The sequence below is a fragment of the Gigantopelta aegis genome, chromosome 9 (genome assembly GCF_016097555.1).
Source record: "Gigantopelta aegis isolate Gae_Host chromosome 9, Gae_host_genome, whole genome shotgun sequence".
Taxonomy (NCBI): domain Eukaryota; kingdom Metazoa; phylum Mollusca; class Gastropoda; order Neomphalida; family Peltospiridae; genus Gigantopelta; species Gigantopelta aegis.
Genome location: NC_054707.1, coordinates 42,789,929 through 42,809,089, shown reverse-complemented (window position 1 = coordinate 42,809,089; position 19,161 = coordinate 42,789,929). Strand labels below are relative to the sequence as shown.

The following is a 19,161-nucleotide window of genomic DNA, read 5'->3' as shown; positions in this document are numbered from 1 at the left end:
CCTGGTGTTTCTGACACGAAGTTGCTCAAGTTTTTGGTGAATATGACATGAAAATTGTTCTGTGGATGACATTAAATTTTATATATTGTTCTGGCTGGGTGAAAATTAAAGGATGGTCCCCTCTCCAGATATCGTAAGACTTAGCAAAATTATTGGTTTTAAGGGTTTGTAACGTTTTGTATTGAGACACTTACTTGTCTGAACTTTATTGTTACTGAAAATGTTCACGAACTGTGAAGAAAAATCTCACAAATGAACAACAACAAATCGGATGTTGATTGCGCGAACCGTGCACGAGAAAACAAACCGAACCAAAATGATAACGGTCACGTGATATACCAACGTCTGTGACATTGAAATGGAAATATCCCCTCTAAAAATAGATTGGACCTCGCTTGCTTAATTTTTTTTTTTTGTCGACAACACGTCTTGTGAGAAAATGCAAAAAATGCATTTCGTAGTTTTATAAACATTAGGATTACCAAAAAGCACTTCAGGTGAATGGAAATGTGTATTCTAAATAATAAAATGTAAGTAAAGTGCAATTTTATTTGTGAAAAATGGGGTTTAATAGCGAAAAACAACGCCGTAATTGTTAACAAATAAACGTAACTAGGGTGTGCCCCTTTAAGATATCTGAAATATAATAAAGATATTTTTTAAGCGCTCCCCTACCTTGGGATAACATTTTTCTGTTTGTTTTATTTCCATCTTCATCGAGTGAATCAATCGCATTGATATTGCCAGCTGATAAAAAGTAGTTTCGTTTTTGTAAAGGCAGTGTATATATTATTTGGCATCCAAGATAAATTATTTTAATAATGAACACTACCATTTCCGTGTTTATAAGCGGTGATATCACCCACCCACCCCACCCCCACCCCAAAAAAAAATAAAATAATAATAATAATAATAATAATAATAAATAAAATAATATTAATGATAATAATAATAATAATAATAATAATAAACGTTTCTAATATTTTATTTCGAATTGCTGAATAAACAAATGACAGTAAAAATCATCAGTTACGACCAATTAAATCTGCAACTGAGGTTAAAATATCAGACACGAATTAGTGGACACAAAAGACAGAATGGCCGTTCTGATCATGTGACAAAGTTAGCGCCATATAAATGGATTTGTTTTCAGTCAGAGTTTGCCGAAACAATAAAAATAAAATGGTTTCATTGCTAAAATAAAATATAACTTTTATTGTGGGCGTCAAACATACAAATTGATACTGGTATGGGACAAAACAGATAAGGATGTTAAAAAATAGTGTTAAATTACATTACATTAATTGCCGTAAGCTACTGAAGTTTTTCGTCAGTTGAGCTTACGTACACAACACGGCTTGTTTCCTTTGATGTCCAGTGTTCAGACTGATCGAGGTTTTTCAGTGTGAAAAAAAATGTGCATCGGAGCTGGGTGCTGTAAATTATAACAGGATGCCGAAAAATAAAGAGGGGCGCAGAAATAACAAATGGGGCTGCCAAACGTGAAAAGGGACGGCATAACACGAAAGTGACGAGGCAAAATGCAGTGAGAACGTATATTATACAACAACACATGGTACGCTCATGACTAAATATAGTTCCATCGCATGTTACTAACTAAACGCCCATTAACTCCAACCAGCACCCAAACATCCCTGTTAAATACTGGCAGATAATGTTCATATGATACATGTCAACTGTCACGCATTTGGCGAGTCTCACACATTTGTGAGAAAGATCACGTTCTCACGCAACGCTACTACAATATCACGCTTTTCAAAAATAAAACTATTTTATAACTGATTTGTATTTTGGTGCTGAATGAAATTATGTGCAGGGTCTCTGTATTAGTTACCTACCACAGCATATGAAGCCCGCCCTCTGTTCTGTACCAACAATTACTACCGATAACCGACTTATATGGTTTAACATTAAGCGTAATAATTACTAAATCCTGCACTCACTCGATTTTTAAATATCTTCATTTTGGACTTCAACAAACAAAAGCCCCGTTTTACCCAGAGTGATTAGCCCAATGGAACCCTTGATCAGGGCTTGGGACCTGGACCTGACCAAGAGCCTGCAGTCCCTGGCCCCTGACTTAATTTTCTCACGCCTAAAAAATGCCACAGATTGACAGCTCTGTCATACATATTTATACATTTTGCCGTTGGTCAGGAGCTTTATCGACGGCGGTAATTTGTATCCGACGGCACAAAAGTGCCATCGGTGACGCCATCAACCGATGGTAGTTTATATGTTACCGACGGCAATTGCCGTCGTTGCCGCCGTTAAGTTCGAGCCCTGCGTTCCACATTACTCATACTGTTTGTGGAGGGAGGCATTTTTGTGAATACTATCAGGAGTCGAATGTCTCGTACGCCCCACCCAAAGCCGCATTTTATATATCTTTAAAACTAATCAATTGTCGGTCGGTGTGACTGCCGCCTAGAGGGGGTGGGAGTGTGGGGGGGGGGGGGGTTCAGCCGGTCTGGTCCACGCCGCGAGTAGCCCTACTGAGAACTCTCTTACCAAGTATGCACTCACGGCTGGGCAGGACTGAGGCAGAACACTCGCCCTTGGGGGGGGGGGGGGGGCTCCAGTGGGATCGTTAGATTGATACTAGCAGGGAAAGGACTTCCGACAATTGCGTTTAAAGCTTAACATGTTTTTCTTCTGGAAATGTTGACATTTTATGCATGTATGCACTAACTTTGCTTACTATTACAGCCTATTAACAACATTGGAGGCAACATGCCAATCAAGCAACCAGATATCGGTTACCTGTAAGAGGAATCCAAACTCTTGGCCCTTCCATTGGTCATTTAACCGACCAATTAATTGGCACTCGAGAATACCAGCTTAAACATGTTGATTTCTTCCCTGAGATAGGAATCCAGAACTACAATCATTCATTGGATCTAACAACGGACCAATCAGAGACCTCTGGGAACTATACACTGTCTATGCGAGTTGCATTCTTATGTAAATAAAATTCAATTCCTTTTATTTTATATTTTATGACAGTTGCCTTTTTTGCAACTGCAACTGCATCACAGTCAACCGCTAAAAACACGCAATCTTTTTATATATGTCGCATTGCCATTGAATCCACACTTACTAACATCAAGTCTGCTTAATTTTGTCAGACACCATGAAATCAAGTGGCAAACTATTTACAGTAATGACTGTGTTGATTTTGTATCTCTCATTCATCCCGTCAATGATCAGGCTACAGGTTCAAATATCACAATGCAAGCTAATGGGTTTGGGTTGACTACACGTGCCAAAATTATGAAATTGCAAAATATATATCAATGGAATCAAGCATATGATATTTTTGTTTCAATACATTCCAAGAAATACCCGGAAAAAATATCAGGACTCCTTAAATATGGGCATACTATCTGTTTGATAGACATGAGCATACTATCTGTTTGATAGACCAGATGGTCTCCCAGCTGCTCTCTTTTACGATGAAAACTTCCGTAAGTTAAGGACAATTCAACCACTGGATTGGGCTCCCATACATGACGAATTATGGAGAATGTGCTCTCTACAGGCACTTTCTTCAGTTGGTACCCGGCAAAATCAACCCAGACCCACTTTTGGCATGCATTCCTTTCGATCTCGAGGTCAGCCAAAAATCCCATTTGGGTTTTGCTGGTCTTATGGACGTCTCGGCAAATGCACCAAAGCAGCATGCCGATACAAACACGATTGCGCAAAAATGCCATAAAAAGCACACAACAAAAGACTGCCGCTCTTCCCCAAGCCAAACAATCGGTAACACTCCCAACTCCAGTTAAGGTAAATAAATTTGAACACTTTCTTAAAAATTACGATGTTAAACTTAAGGATATGTTAATTACAGGTTTTACTCAAGGTTTTAAGTTGGGTATTCATGGAGACTTGTCATCCACCGAATCACCTAATCATATATCAGCCAAACAACCCCTCGGTAGTGACATCAAAACTTGAAAAAGAAATTAAACTAGGCCGCATAGCAGGACCATTTCAATGTCCACCGATACATAACTTGATTATCTCACCATTAGGTTTGGTCCCCAAGAAAGAGGCAGGAAAATTCCGCTTGATACACGATTTGTCATATCCAGAAGGACAGTGTGTTAACGATTTGATACCTAACGAATATTCATGCGTTCATTATGATACTATAGAGGACGCCATAGTCCTATTAAAGAGGTTTGGTACAAAATGTTTGATAGCAAAGGCAGACACTGAAGATGCTTTTCGCATACTACCAATACACCCATCTGATCAAAGATATTTGGGTTTTAAATGGGCGGGACTATATTACTTTGACAAATGTTTGCCGATGGGCTGTTCTTCATCGTGTAAACTCTTTGAAATTCTAAGTTCGACATTACAGTGGATTATGACGCATGTCTATAAAGCACCCGGTATGTCCCATCTACTCTATGATTTTTTTTTCGTGGGCCCTGCGCAATCTGATTCGTGCCTCATAGATCTGCAAAATGTCTTCCAATTAACCGAGGAATTGGGTATCCCAATCAAACAGGAAAAAACTCAATGGCCGTCAACATGTATCACAATATATGACATAGAATTAAATTCTATAACTATGACAGCTAGTCTGCCGCAGGACAAATTACAAAAAGCGATATCGATATAGAATTCAGTTAAAGGAATTACAGGCAGTTATACGTTTGCTTAATTTTGCATGCACAGTTATTGTTCCAGGCAGGGCTTTCTTGAGACGTCTAATTGATCTCACAAGGGGGGTTACGTTACCTCACCACCATTTGCGCTTAAACAAAGAAGGACGAACTGATACTGAAGCATGGCTAAACTTTTTGGAAAACCATAATGGCAAATCATGTTTTCTATTTAATAACTGGATGTCATCGGACAGTATAAAATTGTATACCGATGCAGCAGGCATCCACGGCGGTTGCGCGGCAGTCTTGGGATCGGAATGGTTTGTCGAAGAGTGGACACAAAATTTAAAAACACTTCACATCACTGTAAAAGAATTGTTTCCAATAGTTATGGCAATCGAAATTTGGGGAGCAAAATTAGCAAATCATAAGATATTGTTCATGTGCGACAACCATGCAGTAGTTGAAATTTTGAACAAAACATCCTCTAAAGATGCTCAAATCATGAAATTAGTTCGTCGTTTAGTATTAGCGACACTTAATCATAACATATATTTTAAAGCCAAACATATACCAGGCTACACAAATGTGGTTGCTGACAAATTGTCACGTTTCAAATTACAGGAGGCGTTTCAAGTCGCACCCTGGTTGAAAAGGCAGCCACTCAAAGTCAAGCCTTAACAGATGAAGTTGTAATGTATCAACTGTTGACAAATTCACTTGCTCCATCGACAGTAAACTTGTACTATCTCATTTTACCCAATTTCACACTCGAGAACAACCTAATTGTAACATCTTTCCTGTTTCACAAATGTTTCTGGCAAAATATATCACACATTTGTTCTTAAGTAATTTGAGCTCGGCTACTATTTATAGTTACGTATCTGCTATCAGCTTCGTACATAAGCTCGAAAACATGCAGGATCCGACACAGAATTACTTCATTAAACGGCTCTTAAAGGGTGTTCACAATATGAATGGCCACACTGATTGCAGAATGCCTATCACATTGGAGATTTTGGAAAAGATCATTACATCTACAGACATGGTAATAACATCATGGTATAAAGCCCTAATGTGTCGTGCAATGTTTTTACTTGCATTTCATGCATTTCTCCGAATCGGGGAATTCACAGTCAACAAACAAAATTCTGTTGACAAAGTCTTTCAAATATCAGACATTACATTTCAATGGAATCAAAACAAAAAAGAACTCTTATCCATGACAGTTACCATAACAAATTATAAAAATAGTGATCTGCGTCCATTCGTCATTGAGATTCCAACATCAAGGCAAGAACTGTACTGCCCAGTTAGATGCTTACATAAGTATGTAAATGTAAGCAAACACATTCGCGGGCCGTTATTCCAATTTGCAGATGGCTCTCCCGTACCGTACACTTACTTTTGTGCAAGCGTAAGATCAATATTAAGGTTTCTAAAGCTGGATACCAACAGCTATAAAGGTCACAGCTTCAGAATTGGAGCAGCAACTGCTGCTGCAGCAAGAGGTGTACATACATTAATCCAAAAAATGGGAAGGTGGAAATCCGATGCAGTGAAAGGTTATATACGAATGGATAGATTCTAAATAATAACTGTCCACTCTTTGACAGTTCACATTACTACACACGCAAGGTTCACTGTGAGGGTCAGTACTGCCTGCCTCAATAACAAACATTTTTCTTTGTTCTTGTATGATTAATGGACGTTGCTCTAGAATGCTAAGAACACAATCGGAACATATAACACGGTGAACGTCAGTACTGCCGGGTTCACTGTCATAATTGCATAAAACATTTATGGTAGTATATCGGGTAACTGATAGTGTATGTTAGTAGCGAACAATTCATTATCAGCATTGACGAGGTCTCCGTTCGAACATGTCAGTATGATGTATTGTGTAAGGGATGGTGAATGTCAGTATTGCCTGGTTCACTGTCGGATTTACTTAAAACATAAGAACACATGAGTAGTCTTTAAGTTGGTAACAGTAAGCGAGTGTCAAGATTGCCTGGTTCACTGTTTGAAATGCCCAAGTCGTTATCAGAAATTGTAATGGTTTAGGTACTATATAATCGATGGTGAATGTCAGTATTTCCTGGTTCACCATTAGAACTGCAATTAATTAATATCAGCACATGTTAGGTCTAAACTGATTGTAAACATTGTATAATTGACAGTGTATGTCAGTATTGCCTGGTTCACTGTCAGAATTTTATGAGTCATTGTTAGAACATGTCAGTTTTCCGTTTTTGCCTGGTTCATTGTTAAAAACTGTATTTAATCATACTATTGGTGCTTAAAATATTGAGTAAGTGACAGTGTATGTCGGTACAGCCTGATGCACTGTCAAAAATGACACTGGTTAAGTTTGACAATGTGTATGTGTCTTGTAACGGAACGTGAATGTCAGGCATCTCCAGTTCAATCTTTATTATTATTATTGTTTTTTGCTTGGAACATGCCAAGATGTCCGTATTATGTAACTGATAGTGAACATCAGTATTGCCTGGTTCACTGTCGGAATTGCTTTCTCGATTAGCGAGCTACAGTAGTGAAAGTCAGCATTGCCTGGTTCACGGTTATAACAAACAGCATTATGTAAAATGATGTACCTCATATAATAACAGTAACTGAACTTATCGGATAGTGTATGACTGCATTCTCGAGTAAATACAGTACTACCTCTTAGTTTAGTCATGATCAGAGACTTTGGATGGGCGGATGACATGTTTTCAAATTGAATACTTGTCATCTGTGCCAGTATTTGTTACCCATCTTTGCTGCCATACAATGTATAGTATGTATGTATGCAAACTTTATACTTGACAGTAGTATCAAACATACTGTTGAACTGTTTGTCATTAATAAATGACCTTTACAACAATCATGTTGTGTATTTATTTTAACTTGCATGATTAGCAGCAAACAAGCTGCAGTCTCTGATCATTGGTTGGGCTTGCATAAATGACATTTATTATGACAATAAATATATTTATGTAAGTCAGCCTAATAAGGTTATGTTAAATTTAATAATGCTTTCTCTTGCTTCGCCGCTGCCATGCGTAAGTCTAGACGGCTGTGTGGAGTTTACAGTCTTGGCAATTTGATAGGACGGATGCGTTAGTCCCTGGATATTAACGGACCAATGAAAAGTGTCACGCGAACAGTGCATGCATCTGTTGAATCGATAGACATCTCGGTGTGCAGTCTATAAATCAACAGTAGCTCAGCGACGACGAGGATGGCTAGTATTCACCAAAGTCTGTGCAGCCACCACAGGTCCCAGAAGATGGAAGCCCTCAACATCCTTGGTATAGACATCTCGCAAGTATTAGTTAGCGAAGATGGAGTCGGTCGCCCCAAAACAACCAGTAAGCATGTGCTGAATGGGTGTGTTACACTGCAGGGGCATGGTGGCGGCCAGTGCATGCAATTCATGCGGATTGGAAGCTGAAGGTGCAGGCAAACCTTCCTTCTAGTAAGCAGACAGGATCATAGACCAGATCCAAGTAGAGACCGTATTCTTGATAATGTCTTTCAGGTGACTTTGGTGACAGGAAAGGAACAACCTCGAACGGCGTTGACGGAACAAGCAAGTCCTCTCGATGTAATGATGCAAAGCTACAGAACTACAGGGAACATACAGTGAAGACTTTTAGACCATCCCATTGGCTGTTGGAATGTTCGGACCAAAGTAAAGTTTGTTTTATTTAACAACGCCACTAGAGCACATTGATTTTTTATCTTATCATCGGCTACTGGACGTCAAACATATGGTCATTCTGACACTGTTTTTTAGAGGAAACTCACTGTCGCCACATAGGCTACTCTTTTACAGATAGCACAAACCACGGCCTTTGTTGAACCAGTTATGGATCACTGGTCGGTGCAAGTGGTTTACACCTACCCATTGAGCTTTGTGGAGCACTCACTCAGGGTTTGGAAAGAAAAAAAAGAAAGAAATGTTTTATTTAACGACGCACTCAACACATTTTATTTTCGGTCATATGGCGTCAGACATGGTTAAGGACCACACAGATTTTGAGAGGAAACCCGCTGTCGCCACTACATGGGCTACTCTTTCCGATTAGCAGCAAGGGATCTTTTATTTGCGCTTCCCACAGGCAGGATTGCACAATCCATGGCCTTTGTTGAACCAGTTACACCTACCCATTGAGCCTTGCGGAGCACTCACTCAGGATTTGGAGTCGGTATCTGGATTAAAAATCCCATGCCTCGACTGTAGACCGATGGCCTAACCACGACGCCGCCGAGGTCGGTTGTTTGGACCAGACCACTCGCGTGGTGGGTAGGTGCACTTGTGAGGACAGGTAATGTGAAAAGAACAGATTAAACCGTTACACAATTTTATTATTTAAAAAAAAAAACTGTGTGTGTAAATGTTCATACCTTGCTCTCCTGATTTCCGTAAGCCAGAATCTGCAGACAGTCCATTGTTATTGTCAGGAACTTGACATTGTTGTTTCTTTGTAGCAGAGCCACCATCTTCTGTAATCCACCTGTCAATCGTACGGCCATCTTGGATCCTTCTTGGTGCAGTAGTAAGTTGTGCAAAGTGGTTACTGCATAAAAGAGGACGGACTCCACTGGTGAGCTAAAACGAATTCCATAACATTAAAGGTGCATTCTAATAGTTGCAAGTGTCATATTTTACTACTTGACATGTATTTATGATAAATAAGGTTTGTTTTTATTTAACAACACCACTAGAGCACATTGATTTATTAATCAACGGCTATTGGATGTCAAACATTTGGTAATTCTGACTCGTAGTCAATAGAGGAATCCCGCTACATTTTCTTAATGCAGCAAGGGATCTTTTATATGCATTTTCCCACAGACAAGAAAACACATACTACGGCCTTTGACCAATTGTGGTGCACTGTAAAGCATGTATGAAGCGGCAGACATGTATACCGGTGAGGTACATGATACGCCCATCAGGAGTTTTATAGAAAATCAGATATTAATGACGATATTACTGTATGAAGGAAGGAAGGAAATGTTTTATTTAACGACGCACTCAACACATTTTATTTACGGTCATATGGCGTCAGGCATATGGTTGAGAACCACACAGATATTGAGAGAGGAAACCCGCTGTCGCCGCTTCATGGGCTACTCTTTTCAATTACCAGCAAGGGATCTTTTATATGCACCATCCCACAGACAGGACAGTACATACCACAGCCTTTGTTACACTAGTTGTGGTGCACTGGCTGGGACGAGAAATAGCCCAATGGGTCTACCGACGGGGATCGATCCTAGACCAACCGCGCATCAAGCGAATGCTTTACAACTGAGCTACATCCCGCCACGTTTACGGGTATGATTCAATTCTTAATTTTGTGAACGTTTTGCAATGGGATGTTAACCATCCCTGGATTTTTTGCGCCACTCCCCTAGTGGCACCAGCGATTAAATTCTTATAACCCTTTTGCGTCACTCTTCAAGTGACGCCGGTTTAGGAAGTTATAATAACTTCCTAAACAACTAGTAGGCTGCCAGGATTGGACTGAACTGCGGTTGGACACGGTGAGGGGGTGGGGGTGATGGGATGCCGAGAGTTAGGGCATTCTTTGGGGCTACAAGCGTAGGCGGTTCGGCCTTAGGTTTTGTGTAGGGCCGGCTTTCCCTCCCTCCCGACCCTCACCTGGTCACACCAATGTTTAAAATATGATTGGCAGCCCCTTTCCTCTTAACCTCCCATGGGCTTAATGAATATTGTTTAAGAATTATTATTAAATTTAGACCAGCCCATCTAAATTTGCGCCGAAATTATATTATATTAATAATTTATATAGGTTAGGAATGTTAATATTTTTCTTTAAGGACGCAGCGACACACTGCCAAACCAAGTTGTTCCTACATATGAGGTTTGATGGTCCTGTATGCATCTGTATGCAAGATATGGTCTGGACAAGAAAAAGTTAACAGACGTACGTACGTACAGATGGATGGACGGACAGACAACACCATACCATAATACGACCCATCATAGACGGGCATATAAAAACTACGTCTCTTACACCATCCGACCACATTCTTGAATAGGTGTCACCTTTTTGGGGGCAAGGGGTGTGGATAGGGTGGGGTGGGGTGGGGGAAGAGAGATTGAAAATAAGAACCCGATTATAGTGTTGCATACCTTAGAAGTTTGACCAGAGCTGGAATTCCCCCCGATTTGAAGATTGCCAGGAGGCCCTGTCTGTGATGCGACAGGTTGTGCAGTGTGCCCGCCACACACCGGGTGGTCTCCAGGTTGTCAGTGTTGTTCACTGCTCGGACAAGAGCAGCCACCATCTGTGGCGAGTTCATGATGGCGTGGCGGCTCGCCTCCTTCTTCGACAGCTGGTGCACCATCATCGCGGCCTGGCTCACGACCACCTGGTCCTCGTCGTTCAGTAGTTTGATCAACTCTGTGATGGTTCGCGTAGCAAGATCGGCATCATCCTACAAATCAAAGGAACACAGTTTTTATTGGTATCGCTGCACATTATAAATTATGATTATTCAGATCTCTGAAAATTGTGAGAATTATTGTTTTGTTCGTATATTGATCACGCAAATCTAATTTACATGGACGGACAGAGAGACGGAGATGAAACCTATTGTACCCTCCGGTTGGACCGATAGGGGATTTACTATATGTGGGATGGATGGAAAGACAGAGGGACTTGAAACCTATAGTACCCTCCGGTTGGACCGATAAAGGATTAACTATATGTGGGATAGATTGACAGATGGATGGACAGACAGAGGTAAAACCTATAGTACCCTCCAGTTGGACCGATAGGGGATTAACTATATGTGGGATAGATGGACGGAGATGAAACCTATATTACCCTCCGGATGGACTGACAGGGGATTAACTATATGTGAGATAGATGGACGGACAGAGGGACAGAGATGAAACCAGTCCTTGGTTTTTGAAAATTATAGGCGAGTGGAAAATCGACCGATAGGGGATTACCTCAATATGGCCAAGGAGAGTGAAAAATCACTCTCTAAAACTATATGGGATAAATAGGGACATGTATAGCTCCTATTGGATTTTAACTGGTACATCTACAAAATTGTCTATTGAAACCAGTATTTCCCGATTTGTTCAACAAAGAGAAATACCAGTTCCGGTTGGACTGCATGGAAGCCACTGCAATGTTTTTAATTTTGGACAGACAGAGGGACGGATTGTTTTAATAAAAGGACCTTCCTATCAGCAAAATGAGTTAGAAAAACTGTTGATTTTTGTAAACAGTCGAAATAGATATACCCATCTATTTTACGTGCGCCGTTTGTTGAGTGTAACGTGCGCTGCATTTCACACTCGTCAGATTGAAATTATGTGCGCTGTACAAGCGCGATCGCACCCACGCACCGTAAAAAGCAAGGTCTGTAAAACCTATAGTACCCTCCGGTTGGACCGATAGGCGATTAACTATATGTGGGATAGATGGATGGACAGAGGGACGGAGATGAAACCTATAGTACCCTCCGGTTGGATCGATAGGGGATTAACTATATGTGGGATACATGGACGGACAGACGGAGATGAAACCTATAGTACCCTCCGGTTGGACCGATAGGGGATTAACTATATGTGGGATAGATGGATGGACAGAGGGACGGAGATGAAACCTATAGTACCCTCCGGTTGGACCGATAGGGGATTAACTATATGTGGGATAAATGGACGGACAGAGGGACGGAGATGAAACCTATAGTACCCTCCGGTTGGACCGATAGGGGATTAACTATATGTGGGATAGATGGACGGACAGAGGGACGGAGATGAAACCTATAGTACCCTCCGGTTGGACCGACAGGGGATTAACTATATGTGGGATAGATGGACGAACAGAGGGACGGAGATGAAACCTATAGTACCCTCCGGTTGGACCGATAGGGGATTAACTATATGTGGGATAGATGGATGGACAGAGGGACGGAGATGAAACCTATAGTACCCTCCGGTTGGACCGATAGGGGATTAACTGTATGTGGGATAGATGGATGGACAGAGGGATGGAGATGAAACCTATAGTACCCTCCGGTTGGACCGACAGGGGATTAACTATATGTGGGATAGATGGACGGACAGAGGGACGGAGATGAAACCTATAGTACCCTCCGGTTGGACCGATAGGGGATTAACTGTATGTGGGATAGATGGACGAACAGACGGAGATGAAACCTATAGTACCCTCCGGTTGGACCGATAGGGGATTAACTATATGTGGGATAGATGGATGGACAGAGGGACGGAGATGAAACCTATAGTACCCTCCGGTTGGACCGACAGGGGATTAACTATATGTGGGATAGATGGACGAACAGACGGAGATGAAACCTATAGTACCCTCCGGTTGGACTGATAGGGGATTAACTATATGTGGGATAGATGGATGGACAGAGGGACGGAGATGAAACCTATAGTACCCTCCGGTTGGACCGATAGGGGATTAACTATATGTGGGATAAATGGACGGACAGAGGGACGGAGATGAAACCTATAGTACCCTCCGGTTGGACCGATAGGGGATTAACTATATGTGGGATAGATGGACGGACAGACGGAGATGAAACCTATAGTACCCTCCGGTTGGACCGACAGGGGATTAACTATATGTGGGATAGATGGACGAACAGACGGAGATGAAACCTATAGTACCCTCCGGTTGGACCGATAGGGGATTAACTATATGTGGGATAGATGGATGGACAGAGGGACGGAGATGAAACCTATTGTACCCTCCGGTTGGACCGATAGGGGATTAACTGTATGTGGGATAGATGGATGGACAGAGGGATGGAGATGAAACCTATAGTACCCTCCGGTTGGACCGAACGGGGATTAACTATATGTGGGATAGATGGACGGACAGAGGGACGGAGATGAAACCTATAGTACCCTCCGGTTGGACCGATAGGGGATTAACTGTATGTGGGATAGATGGACGAACAGACGGAGATGAAACCTATAGTACCCTCCGGTTGGACCGATAGGGGATTAACTATATGTGGGATAGATGGACGGACAGAGGGACGGAGATGAAACCTATAGTACCCTCCGGTTGGACCGATAGGGGATTAACTGTATGTGGGATAGATGGATGGACAGAGGGACGGAGATGAAACCTATAGTACCCTCCGGTTGGACCGACAGGGGATTAACTATATGTGGGATAGATGGATGGACAGAGGGACGGAGATGAAACCTATAGTACCCTCCGGTTGGACCGACAGGGGATTAACTATATGTGGGATAGATGGACGAACAGACGGAGATGAAACCTATAGTACCCTCCGGTTGGACTGATAGGGGATTAACTATATGTGGGATAGATGGATGGACAGAGGGACGGAGATGAAACCTATAGTACCCTCCGGTTGGACCGATAGGGGATTAACTGTATGTGGGATAGATGGATGGACAGAGGGACGGAGATGAAACCTATAGTACCCTCCGGTTGGACCGACAGGGGATTAACTATATGTGGGATAGATGGACGGACAGAGGGACGGAGATGAAACCTATAGTACCCTCCGGTTGGACCGATAGGGGATTAACTGTATGTGGGATACATGGACAGACAGAGGGACGGAGATGAAACCTATAGTACCCTCCGGTTGGACCGATTGGGGATTAACTATATGTGGGATAGATGGATGAACAGAGGGGCAGAGATGAAACCTATAGTACCCTCCAGTTGGACCAATAAGGGATTAACTATATGTGGGATAGATGGAAAGACAGAGGGAGGTGAAACTTATAGTATCCTTCGGTTGAACTGATAGGGGATTAACTCTATGTGGGATAGATGGATGGATAGAGGGACGGAGATGAAACCTATAGTACCCTCCGGTTGGACCGATAGGGATTAACTATATGTGGGATAGATGGACGGAGATGAAACCTATAGTACCCTCCGGTTGGACCGATAGGGGATTAACTATATGTGGGATAGATGGACGGAGATGAAATCTATAGTACCCTCCGGTTGGACTGATAGGGGATTAATTATATGTGGGATAGATGGACGGACAGAGGGACGGAGATGAAACCTATAGTACCCTCCGGTTGGACCGATAGGGGATTAACTATATGTGGGATAGATGGACGGACAGAGGGACGGAGATGAAACCTATAGTACCCTCCGGTTGGACCGATAGGGGATTAACTATATGTGGGATAGATGGACGGACAGAGGGACGGAGATGAAACCTATAGTACCCTCCGGTTGGACCGATAGGGGATTAACTATATGTGGGATAGATGGACGGACAGAGGGACGGAGATGAAACCTATAGTACCCTCCGGTTGGACCGATAGGGGATTAACTATATGTGGGATAGATGGACGGACAGAGGGACGGAGATGAAACCTATAGTACCCTCCGGTTGGACTGATAGGGGATTAACTGTATGTGGGATAGATGGGCAGACAGACGGAGATGAAACCTATAGTACCCTCCGGTTGGACCAATAAGGGACTAATAAACAAGAAAGAAACAGTGTTCCATACCTGGTAATTGATGAGGTTGACGGTGGCTTGATTCAACATCTGCGAGGGCTCACCGAGGCCGTGTATGGCAGTGGGCTGGTAGGGGTGCAGGTTCATCTGGGGGATATGTACCCCCTCCGGCAGCCTCTCGGGAAACATGGCTGCCCGCACACGCTGGGACCGGGTGTGACTCGGCTGGGCACTGATGTCTGAAATAACAAGTGTCCCATTTGATGTTTAGTGTAATTCACCAGTAGCGACTAAAAGTCTTCATACATCTTCAATAAAGCCAGGATACCATACCAAAGAGAATAAAACTGGTTATCCCAAAATGTTTTTGCAGAATTTTTTATTTTGAAGTTAACCGTTTGACAAAATTAATTACTGTTATTATTATTGCATGATTTTCTTAACCCTAACCCATTTTGTTTCTGTGGGAGGCTCCCCATACCCAGATGACTGTGTTTGCATTCAGACACATTGTAAATATTCAAATCCATAGCGCCATACCCAAAACTTTCTTTCTGGCAGAATAGTTCGTGAGCTGAAGGCATCACCCCTCACCCCACCCACCCACCCACAAATTGACTAAACTGTTTTTCTAACATTTTCGGACCTATATTTTAGGATTATGAATGTTAACATTGGATAAACAGGGACGCACTATGGTCTTGGAGGGGTTAAAGTGAACCATACACCCAAACCAGATATTCCTGAACCCACAAACAATAATGGGTGGATTGCTGCTGGTGGTGTGGTGGGGAAATCCTGCCACCTACACTGGCTGATATCCTACAGGATTCAGGAAGTCCAATAAACACATTTAACATATTATAATGTATATTGTCTGTTTCCGTAAAAACGGAAACGAACAATTGGCATGTAACTTCATAAAGAATGAAAATAAAGTTTAAACCCATACCAACCCCAAAAACAAACTTTTTTGAAAAAGAAATCCATTATAAATAAAAGTGTTTCTTTACAAATTACTATTAAATGATACAGATTAAATATGTTTAATATAGGGGCAAAGAAAAATGCTAGAACAGACAATTTATGCAGCTTGACGTACATTGTCTCTAAAGTAATCGATAATGCAGTATACAGAGACTAAAACCTTAAAAGCGACTGCTTTAGTAAATTATTCTGAGAGTGGCAGTGCTCTATATGGCGATGTAAGAGGGATGAACTCTTTAAGTAATGGATTTCCTAGGGAGTGGCTGTCTGTTATTCACGCCAGTGTCAGTGTGTTTCTTTTTTAACCAAGTTCATGTACCATGTTCGCCACTCTAAAATCGACTGTCGCCAACGGACTACCTTTGTAAAATTCTTAGTCGCCTTTAGCCAATAAAGGTCACCCCGCTAATTTTCAACCCTGAGTTCTCTCAAAGCATGACAGGTTTTTGATTTTTTTTGCTGTCGTGCAAACCAACGTTAAAAACATTAATGAACACTGATGTCTTGCACGTGCTGTAAGGTATCTATCTTACAGTTTTTAAGTTGTTAGCATAAAAATAATTGATCATCAATAAAGTACTAATCAAATACTTGAGTAGGTGTAAGATTTTGAGTATCGCCTGAAATCCGTGACCTTTTGACCTCTGATGACCTACCTATTGACCCCAATTGAATATTTCACTGGTGTGTGTGTACCTCTCACCAATATCAATATGTGGAATGTCAGCTTGCTAGAATACACTGATCTGGTTTAGTGATATGACCATTTTTATTTCACATTTGCTACAGCTAGATTTTTGTCAACGTTAAAGATACGACTTTTTTCCATTTGTCACGCAAACACTACTTTGTAAAATAAATTAACACTAACACTTCGGATTTGTTGCAAGATATGTCCCCTACAGTGTCAAGTTGTTAAGCAAAAAAAACAAATTGAATATTAAGAGAGTACTAATCAAATAAATGCTTATATGTTAGATTTTAAGCATTGCCTGAAATCTGTGACCTTTTGACCTTTGGTGATCTACATGTACATAATGACACAAAGATTATAATATATACACCAACGAACAGAGGCCGCCAATATCAATATTTTGAGTGGGCACAGTGTATTCTCTGTTAATTTAAACTTAAGTAATGTCCATTTTTGTTATCCCTACCACATAATTCTAATTCCAAAAATATTGCGTTATGGTTCACTTTAACCCCTCCAAGACCATAGTGCGTCCCTGTTTATCCAATGTTAACATTCATAATCCTAAAATATAGGTCCGAAACTGTTAGAAAAACATAGTTTAGTCAATTCGTGGGTGGGGTGCAAGGTGGGCCCCTTCAGCCCACGGACTAGAAACACTGCATACATAATACTGTAAAACGTTGTTATTCGTGGGAGTAAATTTTCAACATATTCAAAATACAGCCATCTCGCGGTTTTTAATTTTCACAGGAGGTAAAAATAATGTTAAACTATTTGCCACATGTAGATAATTCTATTTTGGTACAGAAGAAATAAAGACAAACACTTGTGCTATTTGTTAAAACATGTCTATTCAAAACAATGATTCTAAACTCAGAACATACAGTCTATTTAAATCAGAATTTAAATTAGAAAACTACCTGCTCTGTACACCAAACTCCGAACAACGCAGACAATTTACTAAAATGAGAATCAGTGGGCACAATCTTCATATTGAAGATGAAAAACATTTTATTTTAGACTGCCCTATTTATTATGTTGAAAGGCAACAACTATTTGATACGTTTAACTCCTTTTTCGACTTCTCTACTCTAAATAGCAATTTACAATTTATATTATTATGTCATACAATAATGGTGACATTGAAATTCTTAACCATGTATTAACATTTATTGAAAGCTGTATTTCTAAACGTAAAGTTCTTGTTCCAGATATTAGTGGGGCAGTAATTTAATTTAACTCTTTCCAAGTACTTTATTTATTTTTATAATATACTTTATTCCTACAAATATAATACAAAGTTTGTTTCTCCGTCTAGCATGTACATTAATATTGTTATTATTATTATACTTAAAATCCTAAGTCTCCTCATACTGTAACAGTTATGATAAAAGTAGATATATTGGTGTATAGCTATGGTATTTAGAGATCTTTATATGATGAGAGTTTTGAAATTGTACAATTAATACATTTTTTGGTTATCAAAATAGTCGTTTACTCGCATTACGGTTACTCGCGATACAGTTTGCCCTCTATTTGGTAATGGCTAAAAAAATTGATAGTGGAAAGCACAAACCCACTTTTTAGAAATTGTTGTCACTGGCAATGTCCAAAATTATTGGGCTTTGTTTTCTCTTTCAGCTTAATTTAAAACTTCAGTTTATAATGCTGCAACTTACCTGGTACATGACGTATCTGCGACATCACAATTTAGCATTACCAACTGATTTACAATTTTAAAAATGGAATAAGTATGAAGCAACACTATTCTTTAAGAATTGCGAACGCACTCTTTGAACTCCAAGTAGATACTTAAGTAAAATGTGTGCTTACCTAGCTGGCATGTGTATTTCCCTCACAAGCTGTTAATTTAAATAGTTGGATTGTCAAAAGAAACCAAGACTGGTTGTTACGGTTACCTGGAAAGTATCATATGTCAAGAAAGCCGAGAATTAAAGGCACACATAATGGCGAATATGATACATATCATGAACAGTGGTATAAATTAGGAAATATTTTCATTGGCCCGGGGGACAAGTAGCTGAGGAAAGTTACTAGTCCCCAGGAAAAACCACTAGCCTCCATTATTGAAGCAGTTTGAGAAGACGAAACCTATATTGGATCTAGCAAGTTGTTCAAGAATTGAACACACATTATTATGTTGCTTGTACTTCATCTTTAATGGTGCAAATATAATGGACATCCATAATAAAAGTGAAGTTTCAAATGTGTTGTCATTTGTGGTTAGTTTTCGTATTTGTTTAATGGAGATTCCTTATTTAGAAGCCATTATCAGAAGTTTCTGGCTAACAATACTTTTTAAAAGATCATAA

The 19,161-nt window shown here is 40.6% G+C and overlaps 1 protein-coding gene across 1 annotated transcript in view; it reads right to left on the bottom strand.

The window, feature by feature from the left end:
* LOC121381587 (catenin beta-like) overlaps nt 1-19,161 on the bottom strand; it is a 60,531-nt gene that overhangs the window by 23,913 nt on the left and 17,457 nt on the right. The window contains 4 exon segments of the mRNA XM_041510921.1: nt 8,118-8,278; nt 9,060-9,264; nt 10,819-11,123; nt 15,196-15,383. Of these exon segments, the coding sequence (XP_041366855.1) occupies nt 8,118-8,278; nt 9,060-9,264; nt 10,819-11,123; nt 15,196-15,383 (859 nt within the window).